Source organism: Schistocerca piceifrons, unplaced genomic scaffold, assembly GCF_021461385.2.
Source record: "Schistocerca piceifrons isolate TAMUIC-IGC-003096 unplaced genomic scaffold, iqSchPice1.1 HiC_scaffold_1747, whole genome shotgun sequence".
Classification (NCBI taxonomy): domain Eukaryota; kingdom Metazoa; phylum Arthropoda; class Insecta; order Orthoptera; family Acrididae; genus Schistocerca; species Schistocerca piceifrons.
The window spans coordinates 1,360,379-1,385,044 of record NW_025727620.1 but is presented as its reverse complement, the minus strand read 5'-3'; the positions used below and the strand labels follow the sequence as shown (position 1 = coordinate 1,385,044).

Below are 24,666 nucleotides of genomic sequence, written 5' to 3'. Positions count from 1 at the left end.
AGTAAACCTGGAGTGGTGCATCGGAATCTATAACTAGTGTCCATGAAATGGTTCAAAACATAGACAGTAAGAAGAGTCGGTCTTCTTGTACTGAAGTCGGCATTGTGCCTTTTGTATTAAACTCCGATGCCTTTTCTGTGTTTCATCGTCTATAAGAAAGTCAGAGGGATACAGTAAACCTGAAGTGAAGCAAGCGAACTTTATACCTAGTGTCACAGGAATGGTTCAAAACATAGTCAGTAAGAAGAGTCAGTCTTCTTGTACTTAAGTCGGCATTGTGCCTTTTGTATTTAATTTCGATGCAATTTCTGTGTTTCATCGTCAATAAGATGGTCCAAGGGATACAGTAAACCTGGAGTAAAGCATCGGAATCTATAACTAGTGACACAGGAATGGTTCAAAACATAGACGGTAAGAAGAGTCAGTCTTCTTGTACGTAAGTCGGCATTGTGCCTTTTGTATTTAATTCCGATGCAATTTCTGTGTTTCATCGTCAATAAGAAGGTCCAAGCGATACAGTAAACCTGAAGTGAAGCATCGGAATCTATAACTAGTGTCACACTAATGATTCAAAACAAAGTCAGTAAGAAGAGTCAGTCTTCTTGTCCTTAAGTCGGCATTGTGCCTTTTGTATTTAATTCCGATACAATTTTGTGTTTCATCGTCAATAAGAATGTCCAAGGGATACAGTAAACCTGAAGTGAAGCATCGGAATCTACAACTAGTGTCACAGGATTGGTTCAAAACATAGACAGTAAGAAGAGTCTGTCTTCTTGTACTTAAGTCGGCATTGTGCCTTTTCTATTTTATACCGATGCAATCTCTGAGTATCATCGTCAATAAGAAGGTCAGAGGGATACAGTAAACCTGAAGTGAAGTATCGGAATCTATAACTAGTGTCACAGAAATGGTTCAAAGCATAGTCAGTAAGAAGAGTCAGTCTTCTTGACCTTAATTGTGCATTGTGCCTTTCGTATTTAATTCCGATGCAATTTCTGTGCTTCACCGTCAATTAGAAGGTCAGAGGGATACAGTAAACTTGAAGTGAAGCATCGGAATCTATAACTAGTGTCACAGGAATGGTTCAAACATAGACAGTAAGAAGAGTCAGTCTTCTTGTACATAAGTCGGCATCGTGCCTTTTGTATTTAATTGCGATGCAATTTCTGTGTCTCATCGTCAATAAGAAGGTCAGAGGGATACAGTAAACCTTAGGTGAAGCATCGGAATCTATAACTAGTGTCACATGAATGGTTCAAAACACAGTCAGTAAGAAGAGTCAGTCTTCTTGTACATAAGTCGGCATTGTGCCGTTTCTATTTAATTCCGATGCAATTTCTGTGTTTTATCGTCAATAAGAAGGTCAGAGGGAAACAGTAAACCTGAAGTGAAGCATCGGAATCTATAACTAGTGTCACTGGAATGGTTCAAAATATAGACAGTTAGAAGTGTGAGTCTTCTTGTACTTAAGTCGGCATTGTGCCTTTTGTATTTAATTCCGATGCAATTTCTGTGATTCATCGTCAATAAGAATGTCCAAGGGATACAGTAAACCTGAAGTGAAGCATCGGACTCTATAACTAGTGTCACAGAAATGGTTCAAAACATAGACACTCGGAAGAGTGAGCATTCTTTTCCTTAAGTCGGCATTGTGCCCTTTGTATTTAAATACGATGCAATTTCTGTGTCTCATCGTCAATAAGAAGGTCCAAGAGACACAGTAAACCTGGAGTGATGCATCAGAATCTGTAACTAGTGTCACAGGAACGGTTCAATTCATAGACAGTAAGATGAGTCAGTCTTCGAGTACTTAAGTCGGCATTTTGCCTTTAGTATTTAATGCCGATGCAATTTCTCTGTTTCATCGTCAATAAGAAGGTCCAAGGGTTACAGGAAACCTGAAGTGAAGCATCGGAATCTATAACTAGTGTCACAGGAATGGTTCAAAACATAGTCAGTAAGAAGAGTCAGTCTTCTTGAACTTAAGTCGGCATTGTGCCTTTTCTATTTAGTTCCGATGCAATTTCTGTGTTTCATCGTGAATAACAAGGTCCAAGGGATACAGTAAACCTGGAGTGGTGCATCGGAATCTATTACTAGTGTCCATGGAATGGTTCAAAACATAGACAGTAAGAAGAGTCTGTCTTCTTGTACTTAAGTCGGCATTGTGCCTTTTGTATTTAATTCCGATGCATTTTCTGTGCTTCATCGTCAATAGGATGGTCCAAGGGATACAGTAAACCTGGAGTAAAGCATCGGAATCTATAACTAGTGTCACAGGAATGGTTCAAAACATAGACAGTAAGAAGAGTCAGTCTTCTTGTACTTAAGTCGGCATTGTGCCTTTTGTATTTTATTCCGATGCCATTTCTGTGTTTCATCGTCAATAAGAAGGTCCAAGGAATACAGTAAACCTCAAGTGAAGCGTCGGAATCTATAACTAGTGTGACAGGAATGGTTCAAATCTTAGTCAGTAAGAAGAGTCGGTCTTCATGTACTTAAGACGGCATTGTGCCTTTTGTATTTAATTCCGATGCAATTTCTGTGTTTCATCGTCAATAAGAAGGTCCATGCGATACAGTAAACCAGAAGTGAAGCATCGGAATCTATAATTTGTGTCACACTAATGGTTCAAAGCAAAGTCAGGAAGATTCAGCAGCATTAGTGGCAGAACAACTGAGAGAAAATTTGGAATACATTTCACATAAATTTTCTCAGCATGTTATAGTCTTAGGTGGAGATTTCAATTTACCAGATATAGACTGGGACACTCAGATGTTTAGGACGGGTGGTAGGGACAGAGCATCGAGTGACATTATACTGAGTGGACTATCCGAAAATTACCTCGAGCAATTAAACAGAGAACCGACTCGTGGAGATAACATCTTGGACCTACTGATAACAAACAGACCCGAACTTTTCGAATCTGTATGTACAGAACAGGGAATCAGTGATCATAAGGCCGTTGCAGCATCCCTGAATATGGAAGTTAATAGGAATATAAAAAAAGGGAGGAGGGTTTATCTGGTTAGCAAGAGTAATAGAAGGCAGATTTCAGACTACCTAACAGATCAAAACGAAAATTTCTGTTCCGACACTGACAATGTTGAGTGTTTATGGAAAAAGTTCAAGGCAATCGTAAAATGCGTTTTAGACAGGTACGTGCCGAGTAAAACTGTGAGGGACGGGAAAAACCCACCGTGGTACAACAACAAAGTTAGGAAACTACTGCGAAAGCAAAGAGAGCTCCACTCCAAGTTTAAACGCAGCCAAAACCTCTCAGACAAACTGAAGCTAAACGATGTCAAAGTTAGCGTAAGGAGGGCTATGCGTGAAGCGTTCATTGAATTCGAAAGTAAAATTCTATGTACCGACTTGACAGAAAATCCTAGGAAGTTCTGGTCTTACGTTAAATCAGAAAGTGGCTCGAAACAGCATATCCAGACACTTCGGGATGATGATGGCATTGAAACAGAGGATGACACGCGTAAAGCTGAAATACTAAACACCTTTTTCCAAAGCTGTTTCACAGAGGAAGACCGCACTGCAGTTGCTTCTCTAAATCCTCGCACAAACGAAAAAATGGCTGACATCGAAATAAGTGTCCGAGGAATAGAAAAGCAACTGGAATCACTCAATAGAGGAAAGTCCACTGGACCTGACAGGATACCAATTCGATTCTACACAGAGTACGCGAAAGAACTTGCCCCCCTTCTAACAGCCGTGTACCGCAAGTCTCTAGAGGAACGGAGGGTTCCAAATGATTGGAAAAGAGCACAGATAGTCCCAGTCTTCAAGAAGGGTCGTCGAGCAGATGCGCAAAACTATAGACCTATATCTCTTACGTCGATCTCTTGTAGAATTTTAGAACATGTTTTTTGCTCGCGTATCATGTCATTTCTGGAAACCCAGAATCTGCTATGTAGGAATCAACATGGATTCCGGAAACAGCGATCGTGTGAGACCCAACTCGCCTTATTTGTTCATGAGACTCAGAAAATATTAGATATAGGCTCCCAGGTAGATGCTATTTTTCTTGACTTCCGGAAGGCGTTCGACACAGTTCCGCACTGTCGCCTGATAAACAAAGTAAGAGCCTACGGAATATCAGACCAGCTGTGTGGCTGGATTGAAGAGTTTTTAGCAAACAGAACACAGCACGTTGTTATCAATGGAGAGACGTCTACAGACGTTAAAGTAACCTCTGGCGTCCCACAGGGGAGTGTTATGGGACCATTGCTTTTCACAATATATATAAATGACTTAGTAGATAGTGTCGGAAGTTCCATGCGGCTTTTCGCGGATGATGCTGTAGTATACAGAGAAGTTGCTGCATTAGAAAATTGTAGCGAAATACAGGAAGATCTGCAGCGGATAGGCACTTGGTGCAGGGAGTGGCAACTGACCCTTAACATAGACAAATGTAATGTATTGCGAATACATAGAAAGAAGGATCCTTTATTGTATGATTATATGATAGCGGAACAAACACTGGTAGCAGTTACTTCTGTAAAATATCTGGGAGTATGCGTACGGAACGATTTGAAGTGGAATGATCATATAAAACTAATTGTTGGTAAGGCGGGTACCAGGTTGAGATTCATTGGGAGAGTGCTTAGAAAATGTAGTCCATCAACAAAGGAGGTGGCTTACAAAACACTCGTTCGACCTATACTTGAGTATTGCTCATCAGTGTGGGATCCGTACCAGGTCGGGTTGACGGAGGAGATAGAGAAGATCCAAAGAAGAGCGGCGCGTTTCGTCACTGGGTTATTTGGTAACCGTGATAGCGTTACGGAGATGTTTAATAAACTCAAGTGGCAGACTCTGCAAGAGAGGCGCTCTGCATCGCGGTGTAGCTTGCTCGCCAGGTTTCGAGAGGGTGCGTTTCTGGATGAGGTATCGAATATATTGCTTCCCCCTACTTATACTTCCCGAGGAGATCACGAATGTAAAATTAGAGAGATTAGAGCGCGCACGGAGGCTTTCAGACAGTCGTTCTTCCCGCGAACCATACGCGACTGGAACAGGAAAGGGAGGTAATGTCAGTGGCACGTAAAGTGCCCTCCGCCACACACCGTTGGGTGGCTTGCGGAGTATCAATGTAGATGTAGATGTAGAAGAGTCAGTCTTCTTGTCCTGAAGTCGGCAATGTGCTTTTTGTATTTAGTTCCGATACAATTTTGTGTTTCATCGTCAATAAGAGTGTCCAAGCGATACAGTACACCTGAAGTGAAGCTTCGGAATCAATAACTAGTGACACAGGAATGGTTCAAATCATTGTCAATAAGAAGAGTCGGTCTTCATGTACTTAAGTCGGCATTGTGCCTTTTGTATTTAATTCCGATGAAATTTCTGTGTTTCATCGTCAATAAGAAAGTACAAGGGATACAGTAAACCTGAAGTGAAGCATCGGAATCTATAACTGGTGTCACAGGAATGGTTCAAAGCATAGACAGTAGGAAGAGTCAGTGTTCTTGTACTTAAGTCGGCATTGTGCCTTTTGTATTTAATTCCGATGCAATTTCTGTGTTTCATCGTCAATAAGAAGGTCCAAGGGATACAGTAAACCTGAAGTGAAGCATCGGAATCTACAACTAGTGTCACAGGATTGGTTCAAACATAGACAGTAAGAAGAGTCAGTCTTCTTGTACTTAAGTCGGCATTGTGCCTTTTCTATTTAATACCGATGCAATTTCTGTGTATCATCGTCAATAAGAAGATCAGAGGGATTCAGTAAACCTGAAGTGAAGTATCGGAATCTATAACTAGTGTCACAGAAATGGTTCAAAACATAGTCAGTAAGAAGGTTCAGTCTTCTTGATCTTAATTGGGCATTGTGCCTTTTGTATTTCATTCCGATGCAATGTCTGTGTTTCATCGTCAATAAGAAGGTCAGAGGGATACAGTAAACCTGAAGTGAAGCATCGGACTGCAAAACTAGTGTCACAGTAATGGTTCAAAACATAGACAGTAGGAAGAGTCAGTCTTCTTGTCCTTAAGTCGGCTTTGTGCCTTTTGTATTTATTTCCGATGCAATTTCTGTGTTTCATCGTCAATTAGAAGGTCCAAGGGATACAGTAAACCTGACGTGAAGCATCCTAATCTATAACTAGTGTCACTGGAATGGTTCAAAAAATAGACAGTAAGAAGAGTCAGTCTTCTTGTACTTAAGTTGGCATTGTGCTTTTTGTATTTAATTCCGATGCAATTTCTGTGTTTCATCGTCAATAAGAAGTTCCAAGGGATACAGTATACCTGGAGTGAAGCATCGGAATCTATAACTAGTGTCACAGGAATGGTTCAAAACATAGACAGTACGAAGAGTCAGTCTTCATGTACATAAGTCGCCATTGTGGCTTTTGTATTTGTTTCCGATGCAATTTCAGTGTTTCATCGTCAATAAGAAGGTCAGAGGGAGGCAGTAAACCTGAAGTGAAGCATCGGAATCTATAACTAGTGTCACGTGAATGGTTCAAACCATAGTCAGTAAGAAGAGTGAGTCCTCTTGTCCTTAAGTCGGCATTGTGCCTTTTGTATTTAATTCCAAAGCAATTTCTGTGTTTCATCGGCAATAAGGTGAGAGGGATACAGTAAACCTGAAGTGAAGCATCGGAATCTATAACTAGTGTCACAGCAATGGTTCAAAACAGAGACAGTAGGAAGAGACAGTCTTCTTGTACTTAAGTCGGCATTGTGCCTTTTGTATTAAATTCCGATGCAATTTCTGTGTTTCATCGTCAGTAAGAAGGTCAGAGGGATACAGTAAACCTGAAGTGAAGCATCGGAATCCAAAACTAGTGTCACAGGATTGGTTCAAAGCATAGACAGTAAGAAGAGTCTGTCTTCTTGTACTTAAGTCGACATTGTGCCTTTTCTATTTTATACCGATGCAATCTCTGTGTATCATCGTCAATAAGAAGGTCAGAGGGATACAGTAAACCTGAAGTTAAGTATTGGAATCTATAACTAGTGTCACAGAAATGGTTCAAAACATAGTCAGTAAGAAGAGTCAGTCGTCTTGTACTTAATTCGGCATTGTGCCTTTCGTATTAAATTCCGATGCAATTTCTGTGCTTCACCGTCAATAAGATGGTCAGAGGGATACGGTACACCTGAAGTGAAGCATCGGAATCTATAACTAGTGTCACAGGAATGGTTCAAACATAGACAGTAAACAGAGTAAGTCTTCTTGTACTTAAGTCGGCATTGTGCCTTTTGTATTTAATTCCGAGGCAATTTCTGTGTTTCATCGTTCATAAGAAGGTCAAAGTGATACAGTAAACCAGAAGTGAAGCATCGGAATCTATAACTAGTGTCACAGGAATGGTTCAAAACATAGTCACTAAGAAGAGTCAGTCTTCTTGTACTTAAGTCGGCATTGTGCCTTTTGTATGTAGTTCCGATGCAATTTCTGTGTTTCATCGTCAATAGGAAGGTCCAAGGTATACAGTAAACCTGAAGTGAAGCATCGGAATCTATAACTAGTGTCACTGGAATGGTTCAAAATATAGACAGTAAGAAGAGTGAGTCTTCTTGTACTTGAGTCGGCATTGTGCCTTTTGTATTTAATTCCGATGCAATTTCTGTGATTCATCATCAATAAGAAGGTCCAAGGGATACAGTAAACCTGAAGTGAAGCATCGGACTCTATAACTAGTGCCACAGAAATGCTTCAAATCATAGACAGTAGGAAGAGTCAGTCTTCTTATTCTTAAGTCGGCATTGTGCTCTTTGTATTTAAATCCGATGCAATTTCTGTGTTTCATCGTCAATAAGAAGGTCCAAGGGAAACAGTAAACCTGAAGTGAAGCATCGGAATCAATAACTAGTGTCACATGAATGGTTCAAAACACAGAAAGTATGAAGAGACACTCTCCTTGTACTTAAGTAGGCTATGTGCCATTTGTATTTTATTCCGATGCAATTTCTGTGTTTCATCGTCAATAAGAAGTTCCAAGGGATACAGTAAACCTGGAGTGAAGCATCGGAACCTATAACTAGTGTCACAGGAATGGATCATAACATAGACAGTAAGAAGAGTCAGTCTTTTTGTACTTAGGTCGGCATTGTGCCTTTTCTATTTAATTCCGATGCCATTTCTGAGTTTCATCGTGAATTACAAGGTCCAAGGGATACAGTAAACCTCAAGTGAAGCATCGGAATCTATAACTAGTGTCACAGGAATAATTCAAAAGCATAGACAGTAAGAAGAGTCAGTCTTTTTGCACTTAAGTCGGCATTGTGCATTTTGTATTTAATTCCTTTGCCATTTCTGTGTTTCATCGTCTATAAGAAAGTCAGAGGGATACAGTAAACCTGAAGTGAAGCATCGGAATCTATAACTAGTGTGACAGGAATGGTTCGAATCTTAGTCAGTAGGAAGAGTCGGTCTTCATGTACTTAAGTCGGCATTGTGCCTTTTGTATTTAATTCCGATGCAATTTCTGTGTTTCATCGTCAATAAGAAGGTCCAAGCGATACAGTAAACCAGAAGTGAAGCATCGGAATCTATAATTTGTGACACACTAATTTTTCAAAGCAAAGTCAGTAAGAAGAGTCAGTCTTCTTGTCCTGAAGTCGGCAATGTGCTTTTTGTATTTAGTTCCGATACAATTTTGTGTTTCATCGTCAATAAGAATGTCCAAGCGATACAGTAAACCTGAAGTGAAGCATCGTAATCAATAACTAGTGACGCAGGAATGGTTCAAATCATTGTCAATAAGAAGAGTCGGTCTTCATGTACTTAAGTCGGCATTGTGCCTTTTGTATTTAATTCCGATGACATTTCTGTGTTTCATCGTCAATAAGAAAGTACAAGGGATACAGTAAACCTGAAGTGAAGCATCGGAATCTATAACTGGTGTCACAGGAATGGTTCAAAGCATAGACAGTAGGAAGAGTCAGTGTTCTTGTACTTAAGTCGGCATTGTGCCTTATGTATTTAATTCCGGTGCAGTTTCTGTGTTTCATCGTCAATAAGAAGGTCCAAGGGATACAGTAAACCTGAAGTGAAGCATCGGAATCTACAACTAGTGTCACAGGATTGGTTCAAACATAGACAGTAAGAAGAGTCAGTCTTCTTGTACTTAAGTCGGCATTGTGTCTTTTCTATTTAATACCGATGCAATTTCTGTGTATCATCGTCAATAAGAAGATCAGAGGGATTCAGTAAACCTTAAGTGAAGTATCGGAATCTATAACTAGTGTCACAGAAATGGTTCAAAACATAGTCAGTAAGAAGAGTCAGTCATCTTGAACTTAATTGGGCATTTTGCCTTTTGTATTTAATTCCGATGCAATTTCTGTTTTTCATCGTCAATAAGAAGGTCAGAGGGATACAGTAAACCTGAAGTGAAGCATCGGACTCCCAAACTAGTTTCACAGTAATGGTTCAAAACATAGACAGTAGGAAGAACCAGTCTTCTTGTACGTAAGTCGGCATTGTGCCTTTTGTATTTAATTCCGATGCAATTTCTGTGCTTCATCGTCAATACGATGGTCCAAGGGATACAGTAAACCTGGAGTAAAGCATCGGAATCTATAACTAGTGTCACAGGAATGGTTCAAAACATAGACAGAAAGAAGAGTCAGTCTTCTTGTACTTAAGTCGGCATTGTGCCTTTTGTATTTAATTCCGATACAATTTCTGTGTTTCATCGTCAATAAGAAGCTCCAAGGGATACAGTAAACCTCAAGTGAAGCATCGGAATCTATAACTAGTGTGACAGGAATGGTTAAAATCTTAGTCAGTAGGAAGAGTCGGTCTTCATGTACTTAAGTCGGCATTGTGCCTTTTGTATTTAATTCCGATGCAATTTCTGTGTTTCATCGTCAATAAGAGGGTCCAAGCGATACAGTAAACCAGAAGTGAAGCATCGGAATCTATAATTTGTGTCACACTAATGGTTCAAAGCAAAGTCAGTTAGAAGAGTCAGTCTTCTTGTCCTGAGGTCGGCAATGTGCTTTTTGTATTTAGTTCCGATACAATTTTGTGTTTCATCGTCAACAAGAATGTCCAAGCGATACAGTAAACCTGACGTGAAGCATCGGAATCAATAACTAGTGACACAGGAATGGTTCAAATCATTGTCAATAAGATGAGTCGGTCTTCATGTACTTAAGTCGGCATTGTGCCTTTTGTATTTAATTCCGATGACATTTCTGTGTTTCATCGTTAATAAGAAAGTACATGGGATACAGTAAACCTGAAGTGAAGCATCGGAATCTATAACTGGTGTCACAGGAATGGTTTAAAGCATAGACAGTAGGAAGAGTCAGTGTTCTTGTACTTAAGTCGGCATTGTGCCTTATGTATTTAATTCCGATGCAATTTCTGTGTTTTATCGTCAATAAGAAGGTGCAAGGGATACAGTAAACCTAAAGTGAAGCATCGGAATCTACAACTAGTGTCACCGGATTGGTTCAAACATAGACAGTAAGAAGAGTCAGTCTTCTTGTACTTAAGTCGGCATTGTGCCTTTTCTATTTAATACCGATGCAATTTCTGTGTATCATCGTCAATAAGAAGATCAGAGGGATTCAGTAAACCTTAAGTGAAGTATCGGAATCTATAACTAGTGTCACAGAAATGGTTCAAAACATAGTCAGTAAGAAGAGTCAGTCATCTTGAACTTAATTGGGCATTTTGCCTTTTGTATTTAATTCCGATGCAATTTCTGTGTTTCATCGTCAATAAGAAGGTCAGAGGGATACAGTAAACCTGAAGTGAAGCATCGGACTCCAAAAGTAGTGTCACAGTAATGGTTCAAAACATAGACAGTAGGAAGAACCAGTCTTCTTGTACGTAAGTCGGCATTGTGCCTTTTGTATTTAATTCCGATGCAATTTCTGTGCTTCATCGTCAATAAGATGGTCCAAGGGATACAGTAAACCTGGAGTAAAGCATCGGAATCCAAAACTAGTGTCACAGGATTGGTTCAAAGCATAGACAGTAAGAAGAGTCTGTCTTCTTGTACTTAAGTCGGCATTGTGCCTTTTCTATTTTATACCGATGCAATCTCTGTGTATCATCGTCAATAAGAAGGTCAGAGGGATACAGTAAACCTGAAGTGAAGTATTGGAATCTATAACTAGTGTCACAGAAATGGTTCAAAACATAGTCAGTAAGAAGAGTCAGTCGTCTTGTACTTAATTCGGCATTGTGCCTTTCGTATTAAATTCCGATGCAATTTCTGTGCTTCGACGTCAATAAGATGGTCAGAGGGATACGGTACACCTGAAGTGAAGCATCGGAATCTATAACTAGTGTCACAGGAATGGTTCAAACATAGACAGTAAACAGAGTCAGTCTTCTTGTACTTAAGTCGGCATTGTGCCTTTTGTATTTAATTCCGATGCAATTTCTGTGTTTCATCGTTCATAAGAAGGTCAAAGTGATACAGTAAACCAGAAGTGAAGCATCGGAATCTATAACTAGTGTCACAGGAATGGTTCAAACATAGTCACTAAGAAGAGTCAGTCTTCTTGTACTTAAGTCGGCATTGTGCCTTTTGTATGCAGTTCCGATGCAATTTCTGTGTTTCATCGTCAATAGGAAGGTCCAAGGTATACAGTAAACCTGAAGTGAAGCATCGGAATCTATAACTAGTGTCACTGGAATGGTTCAAAATATAGACAGTAAGAAGAGTGAGTCTTCTTGTACTTGAGTCGGCATTGTGCCTTTTGTATTTAATTCCGATGCAATTTCTGTGATTCATCATCAATAAGAAGGTCCAAGGGATACAGTAAACCTGAAGTGAAGCATCGGACTCTATAACTAGTGCCACAGAAATGCTTCAAATCATAGACAGTAGGAAGAGTCAGTCTTCTTATTCTTAAGTCGGCATTGTGATCTTTGTATTTAAATCCGATGCAATTTCTGTGTTTCATCGTCAATAAGAAGGTCCAAGGGAAACTGTAAACCTGAAGTGAAGCATCGGAATCAATAACTAGTGTCACATGAATGGTTCAAAACACAGAAAGTATGAAGAGACACTCTCCTTGTACATAAGTAGGCTTTGTGCCATTTGTATTTAATTCCGATGCAATTTCTGTGTTTCATCGTCAATAAGAAGTTCCAAGGGATACAGTAAACCTGGAGTGAAGCATCGGTACCTATAACTAGTGTCACAGGAATGGATCATAACATAGACAGTAAGAAGAGTCAGTCTTTTTGTACTTAGGTCGGCATTGTGCCTTTTCTATTTAATTCCGATGCCATTTCTGTGTTTCATCGTGAATTACAAGGTCCAAGGGATACAGTAAACCTCAAGTGAAGCATCGGAATCTATAACTAGTGTCACAGGAATAATTCAAAAGCATAGACAGTAAGAAGAGTCAGTCTTTTTGCACTTAAGTCGGCATTGTGCATTTTGTATTTAATTCCTTTGCCATTTCTGTGTTTCATCGTCTATAAGAAAGTCAGAGGGACACAGTAAACCTGAAGTGAAGCATCGGAATCTATAACTAGTGTGACAGGAATGGTTCAAATCTTAGTCAGTAGGAAGAGTCGGTCTTCATGTACTTAAGTCGGCATTGTGCCTTTTGTATTTAAATCCAATGCAATTTCTGTGTTTCATCGTCAATAAGAAGGTCCAAGCGATACAGTAAACCAGAAGTGAAGCATCGGAATCTATAATTTGTGACACACTAATGGTTCAAAGCAAAGTCAGTAAGAAGAGTCAGTCTTCTTGTCCTGAAGTCGGCAATGTGCTTTTTGTATTTAGTTCCGATACAATTTTGTGTTTCATCGTCAATAAGAATGTCCAAGCGATACAGTAAACCTGAAGTGAAGCATCGGAATTTATAACTAGTGTCACACTAATGGTTCAAAACAAAGTCATAAGAAGAGTCAGTCTTCTTGTACATAAGTCGGCATTGTGCCTTTTCTATTTAATTCCGATGCAATTTCTGTGTTTCATCGTCAATAAGAAGGTCAGAGGGATACAGTAAAAATGAAGTGAAGCATCGGAATCTATAACTAGTGTCACTGGAATGGTTCAAAATATAGACAGTTAGAAGTGTGAGTCTTCTTGTACTTAAGTCGGCATTGTGCCTTTTGTATTTAATTCCGATGCAATTTCTGTGATTCATCGTCAATAAGAATGTCCAAGGGATACAGTAAACCTGGAGTGGAGCATCGGAATCTATAGCTAGTGTCACAGGAATGGTTCGAAACATAGAAAGTAAGAAGAGTCAGTGTTCGTGTACAGAAGTCGGCATTTTGCCTTTTGTATTTAATTCCGATGCAATTTCTGTGTTTCATCGTCAATAAGGAGGTCCAAAGGATACAGTAAACCTGAAGTGAAGCATCGGAGTCCTTAACTAGTGTCACAGGAATGGTTCAAATCATAGTCAGTAAGAAGAGTCTGCCATCTTGTACTTATGTCGGCATTGTGCATTTGTATTTAATTCCGATGCAATTTCTTTGTTTCATCGTCAATAAGAATGTCCAAGGGATACAGTAAACCTGAAGTGAAGCATCGGAATCTATAACTACTGTCACAGGAATGGTTGAAATCATTGTCAATAAGAAGAGTCGGTCTTCATGTACTTGAGTCGGCTTCGTGCTATTTGTATTTAATTCGGATGCAATTTCTGTGTTTCATCGTCAATATGAAGGTACAAGGGATACAGTAAACATGAAGTGAAGCATCGGAACCTATAACTAATGTCACAGGAATGGTTCAAACCATAGACAGTAAGAAGAGTCAGTGTTCTTGTACTTAACTCGGCATTGTGCCTTTTGTATTTAATTCCGATGCAATTTCTGTGTTTCATCGTCAATAAGAAGGTCCAAGGGATACAGTAAACCTGAAGTGAAGCATCGGACTCTATAACTAGTGTCACAGAAATGGTTCAAAACATAGACAGTCGGAAGAGTGAGTCTTCTTTTCCTTAAGTCGGCATTGTGCCCTTTGTATTTAAATACGATGCAATTTCTGTGTCTCATCGTCAATAAGAAGGTCCAAGGGAAACAGTAAACCTGAAGTGAAGCATCGGAATCTATAACTAGTGTCGCCGGAATGTTTCAAAACATAGACAGTACGAAGAGACAGTCTTCATGTACTTAAATCGGCATTGGGCCATTTGTATTTAATTCCGATGCAATTTCTGTGTTTCATCGTCAATAATAAGGTCCAAGAGACACAGTAAACCTGGAGTGATGCATCGGAATCTATAACTAGTGTCACAGGAATGGTTCAAGTCATAGACAGTAAGATGAGTCAGTCTTCATGTACTTAAGTCGGCATTTTGCCTTTAGTATTTAATGCCGATGCAATTTCTCTGTTTCATCGTCAATGAGAAGGTCCAAGGGATACAGGAAACCTGAAGTGAAGCATCGGAATCTATAACTAGTGTCACAGGAATGGTTCAAAACATAGACAGTAAGAAGAGTCAATCTTCTTGTACTTAAGTCGGCATTGTGCCTTTTGTATTTATCTCCGATGCCTTTTCTGTGTTTCATCGTCTATAAGAAAGTCAGAGGGATACAGTAAACCTGAAGTGAAGCATTGAAATTTATACCTAGTGTCACAGGAATGGTTCAAAACATAGTCAGTAAGAAGAGTCAGTCTTCTTGGCCTTAAGTCGGCATTGTGCCTTTTGTATTTAATTTCGATGCAATTTCTGTGTTTCATCGTCAATAAGATGGTCCAAGGGACACAGTAAACCTGGAGTAAAGCATCGGAATCTATAACTAGTGTCGCAGGAATGGTTCAAAACATAGACAGTAAGAAGAGTCAGTCTTCTTGTACGTAAGTCGGCATTGTGCCTTTTGTATTTAATTCCGATGCAATTTCTGTGTTTCATCGTCAATAAGAAGGTCCAAGCGATACAGTAAACCTGAAGTGAAGCATCGGAATCTATAACTAGTGTCACACTAATGGTTCAAAACAAAGTCAGTAAGAAGAGTCAGTCTTCTTGTACATAAGTCGGCATTGTGCCTTTTCTATTTAATTCCGATGCAATTTCTGTGTTTCATCGTCAATAAGAAGGTCAGAGGGATACAGTAAACCTGAAGTGAAGCATCGGAATCTATAACTAGTGTCACTGGAATGGTTCAAAATATAGACAGTTAGAAGTGTGAGTCTTCTTGTACTTAAGTCGGCATTGTGCCTTTTGTATTTAATTCCGATGCAATTTCTGTGATTCATCGTCAATTAGAATTTCCAAGGGATACAGTAAACCTGAAGTGATGCATCGGACTCTATAACTAGTGTCACAGAAATGGTTCAAAAGATAGACAGTCGGAAGAGTGAGTCTTCTTTTCCTTAAGTCGGCATTGTGCCCTTAGTATTTAAATACGATGCAATTTCTGTGTTTCATCGTCAATAAGAAGGTCCAACGGATACAGTAAACCTGGAGTGGAGCATCGGAATCTATAGCTAGTGTTACAGGAATGGTTCGATACATAGAAAGTAAGAAGAGTCAGTGTTCTTGTACATAAGTCGGCATTTTGCCTTTTGTATTTAATTCCGATGCAATTTCTGTGTTTCATCGTCAATAAGGAGGTCCAAGGGATACAGTAAACCTGAAGTGAAGCATCGGAGTCCTTAACTAGTGTCACAGGAATGGTTCAAAACATAGTCAGTAAGAAGAGTCAGTCTTCTTGTACTTAAGTCGGCATTGTGCATTTGTATTTAATTCCGATGCAATTTCTTTGTTTCATCGTCAATAAGAATGTCCAAGGGATACAGTAAACCTGAAGTGAAGCATCGGAATCTATAACTAGTGTCACAGGAATGGTTGAAATCATTGTCAATAAGAAGAGTCAGTCTTCATGTACTTGAGTCGGCTTCGTGCCATTTGTATTTCATTCGGATACAATTTCTGTGTTTCATCGTCAATAAGAAGGTACAAGGGATACAGTAAACATGAAGTGAAGCATCGGAACCTATAACTAATGTCACAGGAATGGTTCAAACCGTAGACAGTAAGAAGAGTCAGTGTTCTTGTACTTAACTCGGCATTGTGCCTTTTGTATTTAATTCCGATGCAATTTCTGTGTTTCATCGTCAATAAGAAGGTCCAAGGGATACAGTAAACATGAAGTGAAGCATCGGAATCTACAACTAGTGTCACAGGATTGGTTCAAAACATAGACAGTAAGAAGAGTCAGTCTTCTTGTACATAAGTCGGCATTGTGCCGTTTGTATTTAATTCCGATGCGATTTCTGTGTTTCATCGTCAATAAGAAGGTCAGAGGGATACAGTAAACCTGAAGTGAAGCATCGGAATCTATAATTAGTGTCACTGGAATGGTTCAAAATATAGACAGTTAGAAGTGTGAGTCTTCTTGTACTTAAGTCGGCATTGTGCCTTTTGTATTTAATTCCGATGCAATTTCTGTGTTTCATCGTCAATAAGAAGGTCCAAGAGACACAGTAAACCTGGAGTGATGCATCGGAATCTATAACTAGTGTCACAGGAATGGTTCAATTCATAGACAGTAAGATGAGTCAGTCTTCGTGTACTTAAGTCGGCATTTTGCCTTTAGTATTTAATGCCGATGCAATTTCTCTGTTTCATCGTCAATAAGAAGGTCCAAGGGATACAGGAAACCTGAAGTGAAGCATCGGAATCTATAACTAGTGTCACAGGAATGGTTCAAAACATAGTCAGTAAGAAGAGTCAGTCTTCTTGAACTTAAGTCGGCATTGTGCCTTTTCTATTTAATTCCGATGCAATTTCTGTGTTTCATCGTGAATAACAAGGTCCAAGGGATACAGTAAACCTGGAGTGGTGCATCGGAATCTATAACTAGTGTCCATGGAATGGTTCAAAACATAGACAGTAAGAAGAGTCGGTCTTCTTGTACTGAAGTCGGCATTGTGCCTTTTGTATTAAACTCCGATGCCTTTTCTGTGTTTCATCGTCTATAAGAAAGTCAGAGGGATACAGTAAACCTGAAGTGAAGCAAGCGAACTTTATACCTAGTGTCACAGGAATGGTTCAAAACATAGTCAGTAAGAAGAGTCAGTCTTCTTGTACTTAAGTCGGCATTGTGCCTTTTGTATTTAATTTCGATGCAATTTCTGTGTTTCATCGTCAATAAGATGGTCCAAGGGATACAGTAAACCTGGAGTAAAGCATCGGAATCTATAACTAGTGACACAGGAATGGTTCAAAACATAGACGGTAAGAAGAGTCAGTCTTCTTGTACTTAAGTCGGCATTGTGCCTTTTGTATTTAATTCCGATGCAATTTCTGTGTTTCATCGTCAATAAGAAGGTCCAAGCGATACAGTAAACCTGAAGTGAAGCATCGGAATCTATAACTAGTGTCACACTAATGATTCAAAACAAAGTCAGTAAGAAGAGTCAGTCTTCTTGTCCTTAAGTCGGCATTGTGCCTTTTGTATTTAATTCCGATACAATTTTGTGTTTCATCGTCAATAAGAATGTCCAAGGGATACAGTAAACCTGAAGTGAAGCATCGGAATCTACAACTAGTGTCACAGGATTGGTTCAAACATAGACAGTAAGAAGAGTCTGTCTTCTTGTACTTAAGTCGGCATTGTGCCTTGTCTATTTTATACCGATGCAATCTCTGTGTATCATCGTCAATAAGAAGGTCAGAGGGATACAGTAAACCTGAAGTGAAGTATCGGAATCTATAACTAGTGTCACAGAAATGGTTCAAAGCATAGTCTGTAAGAAGAGTCAGTCTTCTTGACCTTAATTGTGCATTGTGCCTTTCGTATTTAATTCCGATGCAATTTCTGTGCTTCACCGTCAATTAGAAGGTCAGAGGGATACAGTAAACTTGAAGTGAAGCATCGGAATCTATAACTAGTGTCACAGGAATGGTTCAAACATAGACAGTAAGAAGAGTCAGTCTTCTTGTACATAAGTCGGCATCGTGCCTTTTGTATTTAATTGCGATGCAATTTCTGTGTCTCATCGTCAATAAGAAGGTCAGAGGGATACAGTAAACCTTAGGTGAAGCATCGGAATCTATAACTAGTGTCACATGAATGGTTCAAAACACAGTCAGTAAGAAGAGTCAGTCTTCTTGTACATAAGTCGGCATTGTGCCGTTTCTATTTAATTCCGATGCAATTTCTGTGTTTTATCGTCAATAAGAAGGTCAGAGGGAAACAGTAAACCTGAAGTGAAGCATCCGAATCTATAACTAGTGTCACTGGAATGGTTCAAAATATAGACAGTTAGAAGTGTGAGTCTTCTTGTACTTAAGTCGGCATTGTGCCTTTTGTATTTAATTCCGATGCAATTTCTGTGATTCATCGTCAATAAGAATGTCCAAGGGATACAGTAAACCTGAAGTGAAGCATCGGACTCTATAACTAGTGTCACAGAAATGGTTCAAAACATAGACACTCGGAAGAGTGAGCATTCTTTTCCTTAAGTCGGCATTGTGCCCTTTGTATTTAAATACGATGCAATTTCTGTGTCTCATCGTCAATAAGAAGGTCCAAGAGACACAGTAAACCTGGAGTGATGCATCAGAATCTGTAACTAGTGTCACAGGAATGGTTCAATTCATAGACAGTAAGATGAGTCAGTCTTCGAGTACTTAAGTCGGCATTTTGCCTTTAGTATTTAACCCTGCTGTTCTGTTCACTTTTACTTGACATATATACTGTTCGGGTCAATATGACCCGACATATCAAAATGCTTTAGAAACATAAATTTTGGTACAGTTTTAGCTATCGACATTGTTGTTCTATTCCAGTACCTTGTTAGTAATAATAATAATAATAATAATAATAATAATAATGGTAATAATAATAATAATAACAATGCATACAACTTTATTGAGGGATATTTTTCATTTAAATATGCACATAAATTTGAAACAACAGACAGTTTCCATTACAGGCATTCAACTTAGAAAGCACTACAGTTTTTCCATACTTCTATTCTTATTGTTGACAGTTTAGACGTAAGTATTGACATTTTCTAACAACAGACAGTTGTCATTACAGATATTCATCTTAGAGCACACTACAGTACAGAACACACTACAGTTTTTTTATTACATTCCAACATAGAAAGCACTACAACTTTAGAATCCTCTCTTCTTACTGATTGTAGTTTAGGCACAAGTATTCACATAAATTTGAAACAACAGAATTTTCAATACAATCATCTTATAAAATACTACAGTTCTTTTCTTACTGCTTGCACTGTGGACACAAGTAGGTTACATGTTTCTTGCAAATATGTTTACTACATTTTCCACACACCATGTTTGTTTTATTGTCATTACTTGATGGACAGAACTTACAGCGTGCACGTTTTGTAGATTTTCTTGTTGTTACCGATTCTGACACACCACCCACATCATTCGGGTTTTGGATGCTTGTGACCATTCTCAAAGAATCTTCTGTTCTTGGGAAATGCGTTCTTGATGCAATATGTTCTTTTATCAGTGACTTTCCAAGTTCCTCCAAGAATATTCTCCTTCTAGTCAATTTGCTTGCATTCCAATTAGGGTCAACCGAAATCCACAAAACGTATGCATTATAAGCAGAAACATCAAGAATATTGTAGAAAACTATCATTGGCCACCTATTACTTTTTCGTTTGCATGTATATGTACCTAATAACTGATCAAGCGTGTCTACAGCACCTTTGGTTGAATTATAGTCCAAAATCATTTTTGGCTTCTTATCAGCCCTGTCACTGATTTCCGCATCATGGTGGAGAGTGCTCATAAGTACAACATTCTTGTGTCTCTTAGGAATATAATTAACCACAGTAGTGTCATTTGTGAAGTAAAATGAAGAGCTGTGTACCTCCTTGTTGGTCATTTTGTGTGGAAGCTCCGGCTTATTTTTCCGTATAGTTCCCAACATAGTCAATTTCCTTTTCAGAAGCAGCTGCCCCAAATTGTACGACGTAAAAAAGTTGTCACACGTGATATTCTGACCACGTAACTCAGAAGTGAGATCAGATACCACCCTCATTCCCTGATTTCTTTCTGGTGCCGCTCCACTCACCTTTCCTGTATAAATTTGGGCTTTCAGTACGTATGAAGTTTTGCTGTCACACATGGTCCATATTTTGATCCCATATTTTGCCGGTTTACTTGGGATATACTGCTTGAATGGACAGCGACCTCTAAATGCTACTAACTGCTCGTCAACAGTAACATTTTCTCCTGGATTATACAGTTTAGGAAGGACCTCTACCCACTTCTCCCAAATACTACGAATTGCGGCAAGTTTGTCAGTACGTCGTCTTTCCTCTCTAGTAGATTTCTTGTCAAATCGCAGGACACGTGATATCTTACAGAATGTTTCATGAGACATGGTTGCTCGAAATATGTTTCGCCCAGTATCTTTATCCCACAAACTTTTTGTAGACTCCCCATGAGATCGATATACACCCGCTAGGAGTAAGAGTCCTAAGTATGCATGGAAAACAGAACCATCAATATCTGTCCACTGTTCACCATAAACTCGCTGCCCTTCAATATTTGTCATCTCTATTATTTCATTTTGAAGCGCTGTGTGAAATACTGCTTCAAATGAACATTTTACATCAGATATTCTGCTGACTGCATACCTGGTAACTCCTGGGGTACTCTTGATGATGTTCGAAGCTGGTAGGCGACCATGTTGTGCTGGTGGATGCAACTGCCATTCTATATTCCCATTTTTAGAAAGAAAAGTCTCTACACTATTTTGTATGGGCTGTGGACTGTCGTAACTGTCATCGGAACACTCGCTTTCAGATGCATTGCTGATGTGATCTTCAAACTCAGAAAGTGATCCTTCATCTGGTGAGGCATTTACTATTTCTTCCAACTCACGATCATTCAATGGTCTCATCGCCATGGTGTCACAAGTCAAACTGGGCAGAAACAAAGCATTCCAATTATTGAGAACTGCCAATTATTATTTCCTGGGGAAAGCAACAAACAAGCCCATTGTTGTGAACGCATGGAGCTTTAGGTGATTGTTGAGAGTAAGTTGGAATGATGCAGTCACTATTCCCACACAACACAACAAAAATAATTTTCGCCATTTCCAGATTTTAGAAATAAATACGAGTTACACTAAACATATTTGTGTCGGGTCATTATGACCCGAACATTACATATGCAACTATTACAGTTGAAGCCCAAACTTCTTAAACTTTTTTAAAACCTTTTAAAACACATGCTGCTCATCCATTTTCAGACAAAGTCACAAAGTTTCATAAATATATATTGGTATTTACATAATGTAAAATAACGTTCATATTCGTTTCGGGTCATATAGACCCGAACAGAACAGCAGGGTTAATGCCGATGCAATTTCTCTGTTTCATCGTCAATAAGAAGGTCCAAGGGTTACAGGAAACCTGAAGTGAAGCATCGGAATCTATAACTAGTGTCACAGGAATGGTTCAAAACATAGTCAGTAAGAAGAGTCAGTCTTCTTGAACTTAAGTCGGCATTGTGCCTTTTCTATTTAATTCCGATGCAATTTCTGTGTTTCATCGTGAATAACAAGGTCCAAGGGATACAGTAAACCTGGAGTGGTGCATCGGAATCTATAACTAGTGTCCATGGAATGGTTCAAAACATAGACAGTAAGAAGAGTCTGTCTTCTTGTACTTAAGTCGGCATTGTGCCTTTTGTATTTAATTCCGATGCATTTTCTGTGCTTCATCGTCAATAGGATGGTCCAAGGGATACAGTAAACCTGGAGTAAAGCATCGGAATCTATAACTAGTGTCACAGGAATGGTTCAAATCATAGACAGTAAGAAGAGTCAGTCTTCTTGTACTTAAGTCGGCATTGTGCCTTTTGTATTTTATTCCGATGCAATTTCTGTGTTTCATCGTCAATAAGAAGGTCCAAGGAATACAGTAAACCTCAAGTGAAGCGTCGGAATCTATAACTAGTGTGACAGGAATGGTTCAAATCTTAGTCAGTAAGAAGAGTCGGTCTTCATGTACTTAAGACGGCATTGTGCCTTTTGTATTTAATTCCGATGCAATTTCTGTGTTTCATCGTCAATAAGAAGGTCCATGCGATACAGTAAACCAGAAGTGAAGCATCGGAATCTATAATTTGTGTCACACTAATGGTTCAAAGCAAAGTCAGTAAGATTCAGCAGCATTAGTGGCAGAACAACTGAGAGAAAATTTGGAATACATTTCACATAAATTTTCTCAGCATGTTATAGTCTTAGGTGGAGATTTCAATTTACCAGATGTAGACTGGGACACTCAGATGTTTAGGACGGGTGGTAGGGACAGAGCATCGAGTGACATTATACTGAGTGGACTATCCGAAAATTACCTCGAGCAATTAAACAGAGAACCGACTCGTGGAGATAACATCTTGGACCTACTGATAACAAACAGACCCGAACTTTTCGAATCTGTATGTACAGAACAGGGAATCAGTGATCATAAGGCCGTTGCAGCATCCCTGAATATGGAAGTTAATAGGAATATAAAAAAAGGGAGGAGGGTTTATCTGGTTAGCAAGAGTAATAGAAGGCAGATTTCAGACTACCTAACAGATCAAAACGAAAATTTCTGTTCCGACACTGACAATGTTGAGTGTTTATGGAAAAAGTTCAAGGCAATCGTAAAATGCGTTTTAGACAGGTACGTGCCGAGTAAAACTGTGAGGGACGGGAAAAACCCACCGTGGTACAACAACAAAGTTAGGAAACTACTGCGAAAGCAAAGAGAGCTCCACTCCAAGTTTAAACGCAGCCAAAACCTCTCAGACAAACTGAAGCTAAACGATGTCAAAGTTAGCGTAAGGAGGGCTATGCGTGAAGCGTTCATTGAATTCGAAAGTAAAATTCTATGTACCGACTTGACAGAAAATCCTAGGAAGTTCTGGTCTTACGTTAAATCAGAAAGTGGCTCGAAACAGCATATCCAGACACTTCGGGATGATGATGGCATTGAAACAGAGGATGACACGCGTAAAGCTGAAATACTAAACACCTTTTTCCAAAGCTGTTTCACAGAGGAAGACCGCACTGCAGTTGCTTCTCTAAATCCTCGCACAAACGAAAAAATGGCTGACATCGAAATAAGTGTCCGAGGAATAGAAAAGCAACTGGAATCACTCAATAGAGGAAAGTCCACTGGACCTGACAGGATACCAATTCGATTCTACACAGAGTACGCGAAAGAACTTGCCCCCCTTCTAACAGCCGTGTACCGCAAGTCTCTAGAGGAACGGAGGGTTCCAAATGATTGGAAAAGAGCACAGATAGTCCCAGTCTTCAAGAAGGGTCGTCGAGCAGATGCGCAAAACTATAGACCGATATCTCTTACGTCGATCTCTTGTAGAATTTTAGAACATGTTTTTTGCTCGCGTATCATGTCATTTCTGGAAACCCAGAATCTGCTATGTAGGAATCAACATGGATTCCGGAAACAGCGATCGTGTGAGACCCAACTCGCCTTATTTGTTCATGAGACTCAGAAAATATTAGATATAGGCTCCCAGGTAGATGCTATTTTTCTTGACTTCCGGAAGGCGTTCGACACAGTTCCGCACTGTCGCCTGATAAACAAAGTAAGAGCCTACGGAATATCAGACCAGCTGTGTGGCTGGATTGAAGAGTTTTTAGCAAACAGAACACAGCACGTTGTTATCAATGGAGAGACGTCTACAGACGTTAAAGTAACCTCTGGCGTCCCACAGGGGAGTGTTATGGGACCATTGCTTTTCACAATATATATAAATGACTTAGTAGATAGTGTCGGAAGTTCCATGCGGCTTTTCGCGGATGATGCTGTAGTATACAGAGAAGTTGCTGCATTAGAAAATTGTAGCGAAATACAGGAAGATCTGCAGCGGATAGGCACTTGGTGCAGGGGGTGGCAACTGACCCTTAACATAGACAAATGTAATGTATTGCGAATACATAGAAAGAAGGATCCTTTATTGTATGATTATATGATAGCGGAACAAACACTGGTAGCAGTTACTTCTGTAAAATATCTGGGAGTATGCGTACGGAACGATTTGAAGTGGAATGATCATATAAAACTAATTGTTGGTAAGGCGGGTACCAGGTTGAGATTCATTGGGAGAGTGCTTAGAAAATGTAGTCCATCAACAAAGGAGGTGGCTTACAAAACACTCGTTCGACCTATACTTGAGTATTGCTCATCAGTGTGGGATCCGTACCAGGTCGGGTTGACGGAGGAGATAGAGAAGATCCAAAGAAGAGCGGCGCGTTTCGTCACTGGGTTATTTGGTAACCGTGATAGCGTTACGGAGATGTTTAATAAACTCAAGTGGCAGACTCTGCAAGAGAGGCGCTCTGCATCGCGGTGTAGCTTGCTCGCCAGGTTTCGAGAGGGTGCGTTTCTGGATGAGGTATCGAATATATTGCTTCCCCCTACTTATACTTCCCGAGGAGATCACGAATGTAAAATTAGAGAGATTAGAGCGCGCACGGAGGCTTTCAGACAGTCGTTCTTCCCGCGAACCATACGCGACTGGAACAGGAAAGGGAGGTAATGTCAGTGGCACGTAAAGTGCCCTCCGCCACACACCGTTGGGTGGCTTGCGGAGTATCAATGTAGATGTAGATGTAGAAGAGTCAGTCTTCTTGTCCTGAAGTCGGCAATGTGCTTTTTGTATTTAGTTCCGATACAATTTTGTGTTTCATCGTCAATAAGAGTGTCCAAGCGATACAGTACACCTGAAGTGAAGCTTCGGAAT

General features: G+C 39.6%; 2 protein-coding genes across 2 annotated transcripts in view; both read right to left on the bottom strand.

Moving 5' to 3' along the window:
* Window positions 1-18,594: 18,594 nt before the first annotated feature.
* Window positions 18,595-20,809, bottom strand: LOC124737636 (piggyBac transposable element-derived protein 4-like; the record flags this gene model as incomplete). The annotated part of the gene is made up of 2 exons (XM_047248594.1): window positions 19,146-20,809; window positions 18,595-18,702 (listed from the first exon to the last, which is right to left on the bottom strand). Coding segments are annotated over exons 1-2 (1,772 nt in total), but the record flags the coding sequence as incomplete, so codon positions are not given.
* A 40-nt stretch (window positions 20,810-20,849) lies between these two features.
* The window catches only part of LOC124737634 (piggyBac transposable element-derived protein 4-like), a 74,539-nt gene continuing 70,722 nt past the window's right edge, over window positions 20,850-24,666 (bottom strand). Inside the window, exon 3 of the mRNA XM_047248593.1 lies at window positions 20,850-20,961. Within this exon, the coding sequence (XP_047104549.1) occupies window positions 20,850-20,961 (112 nt within the window). The remainder of the gene's footprint in view (window positions 20,962-24,666) is intronic.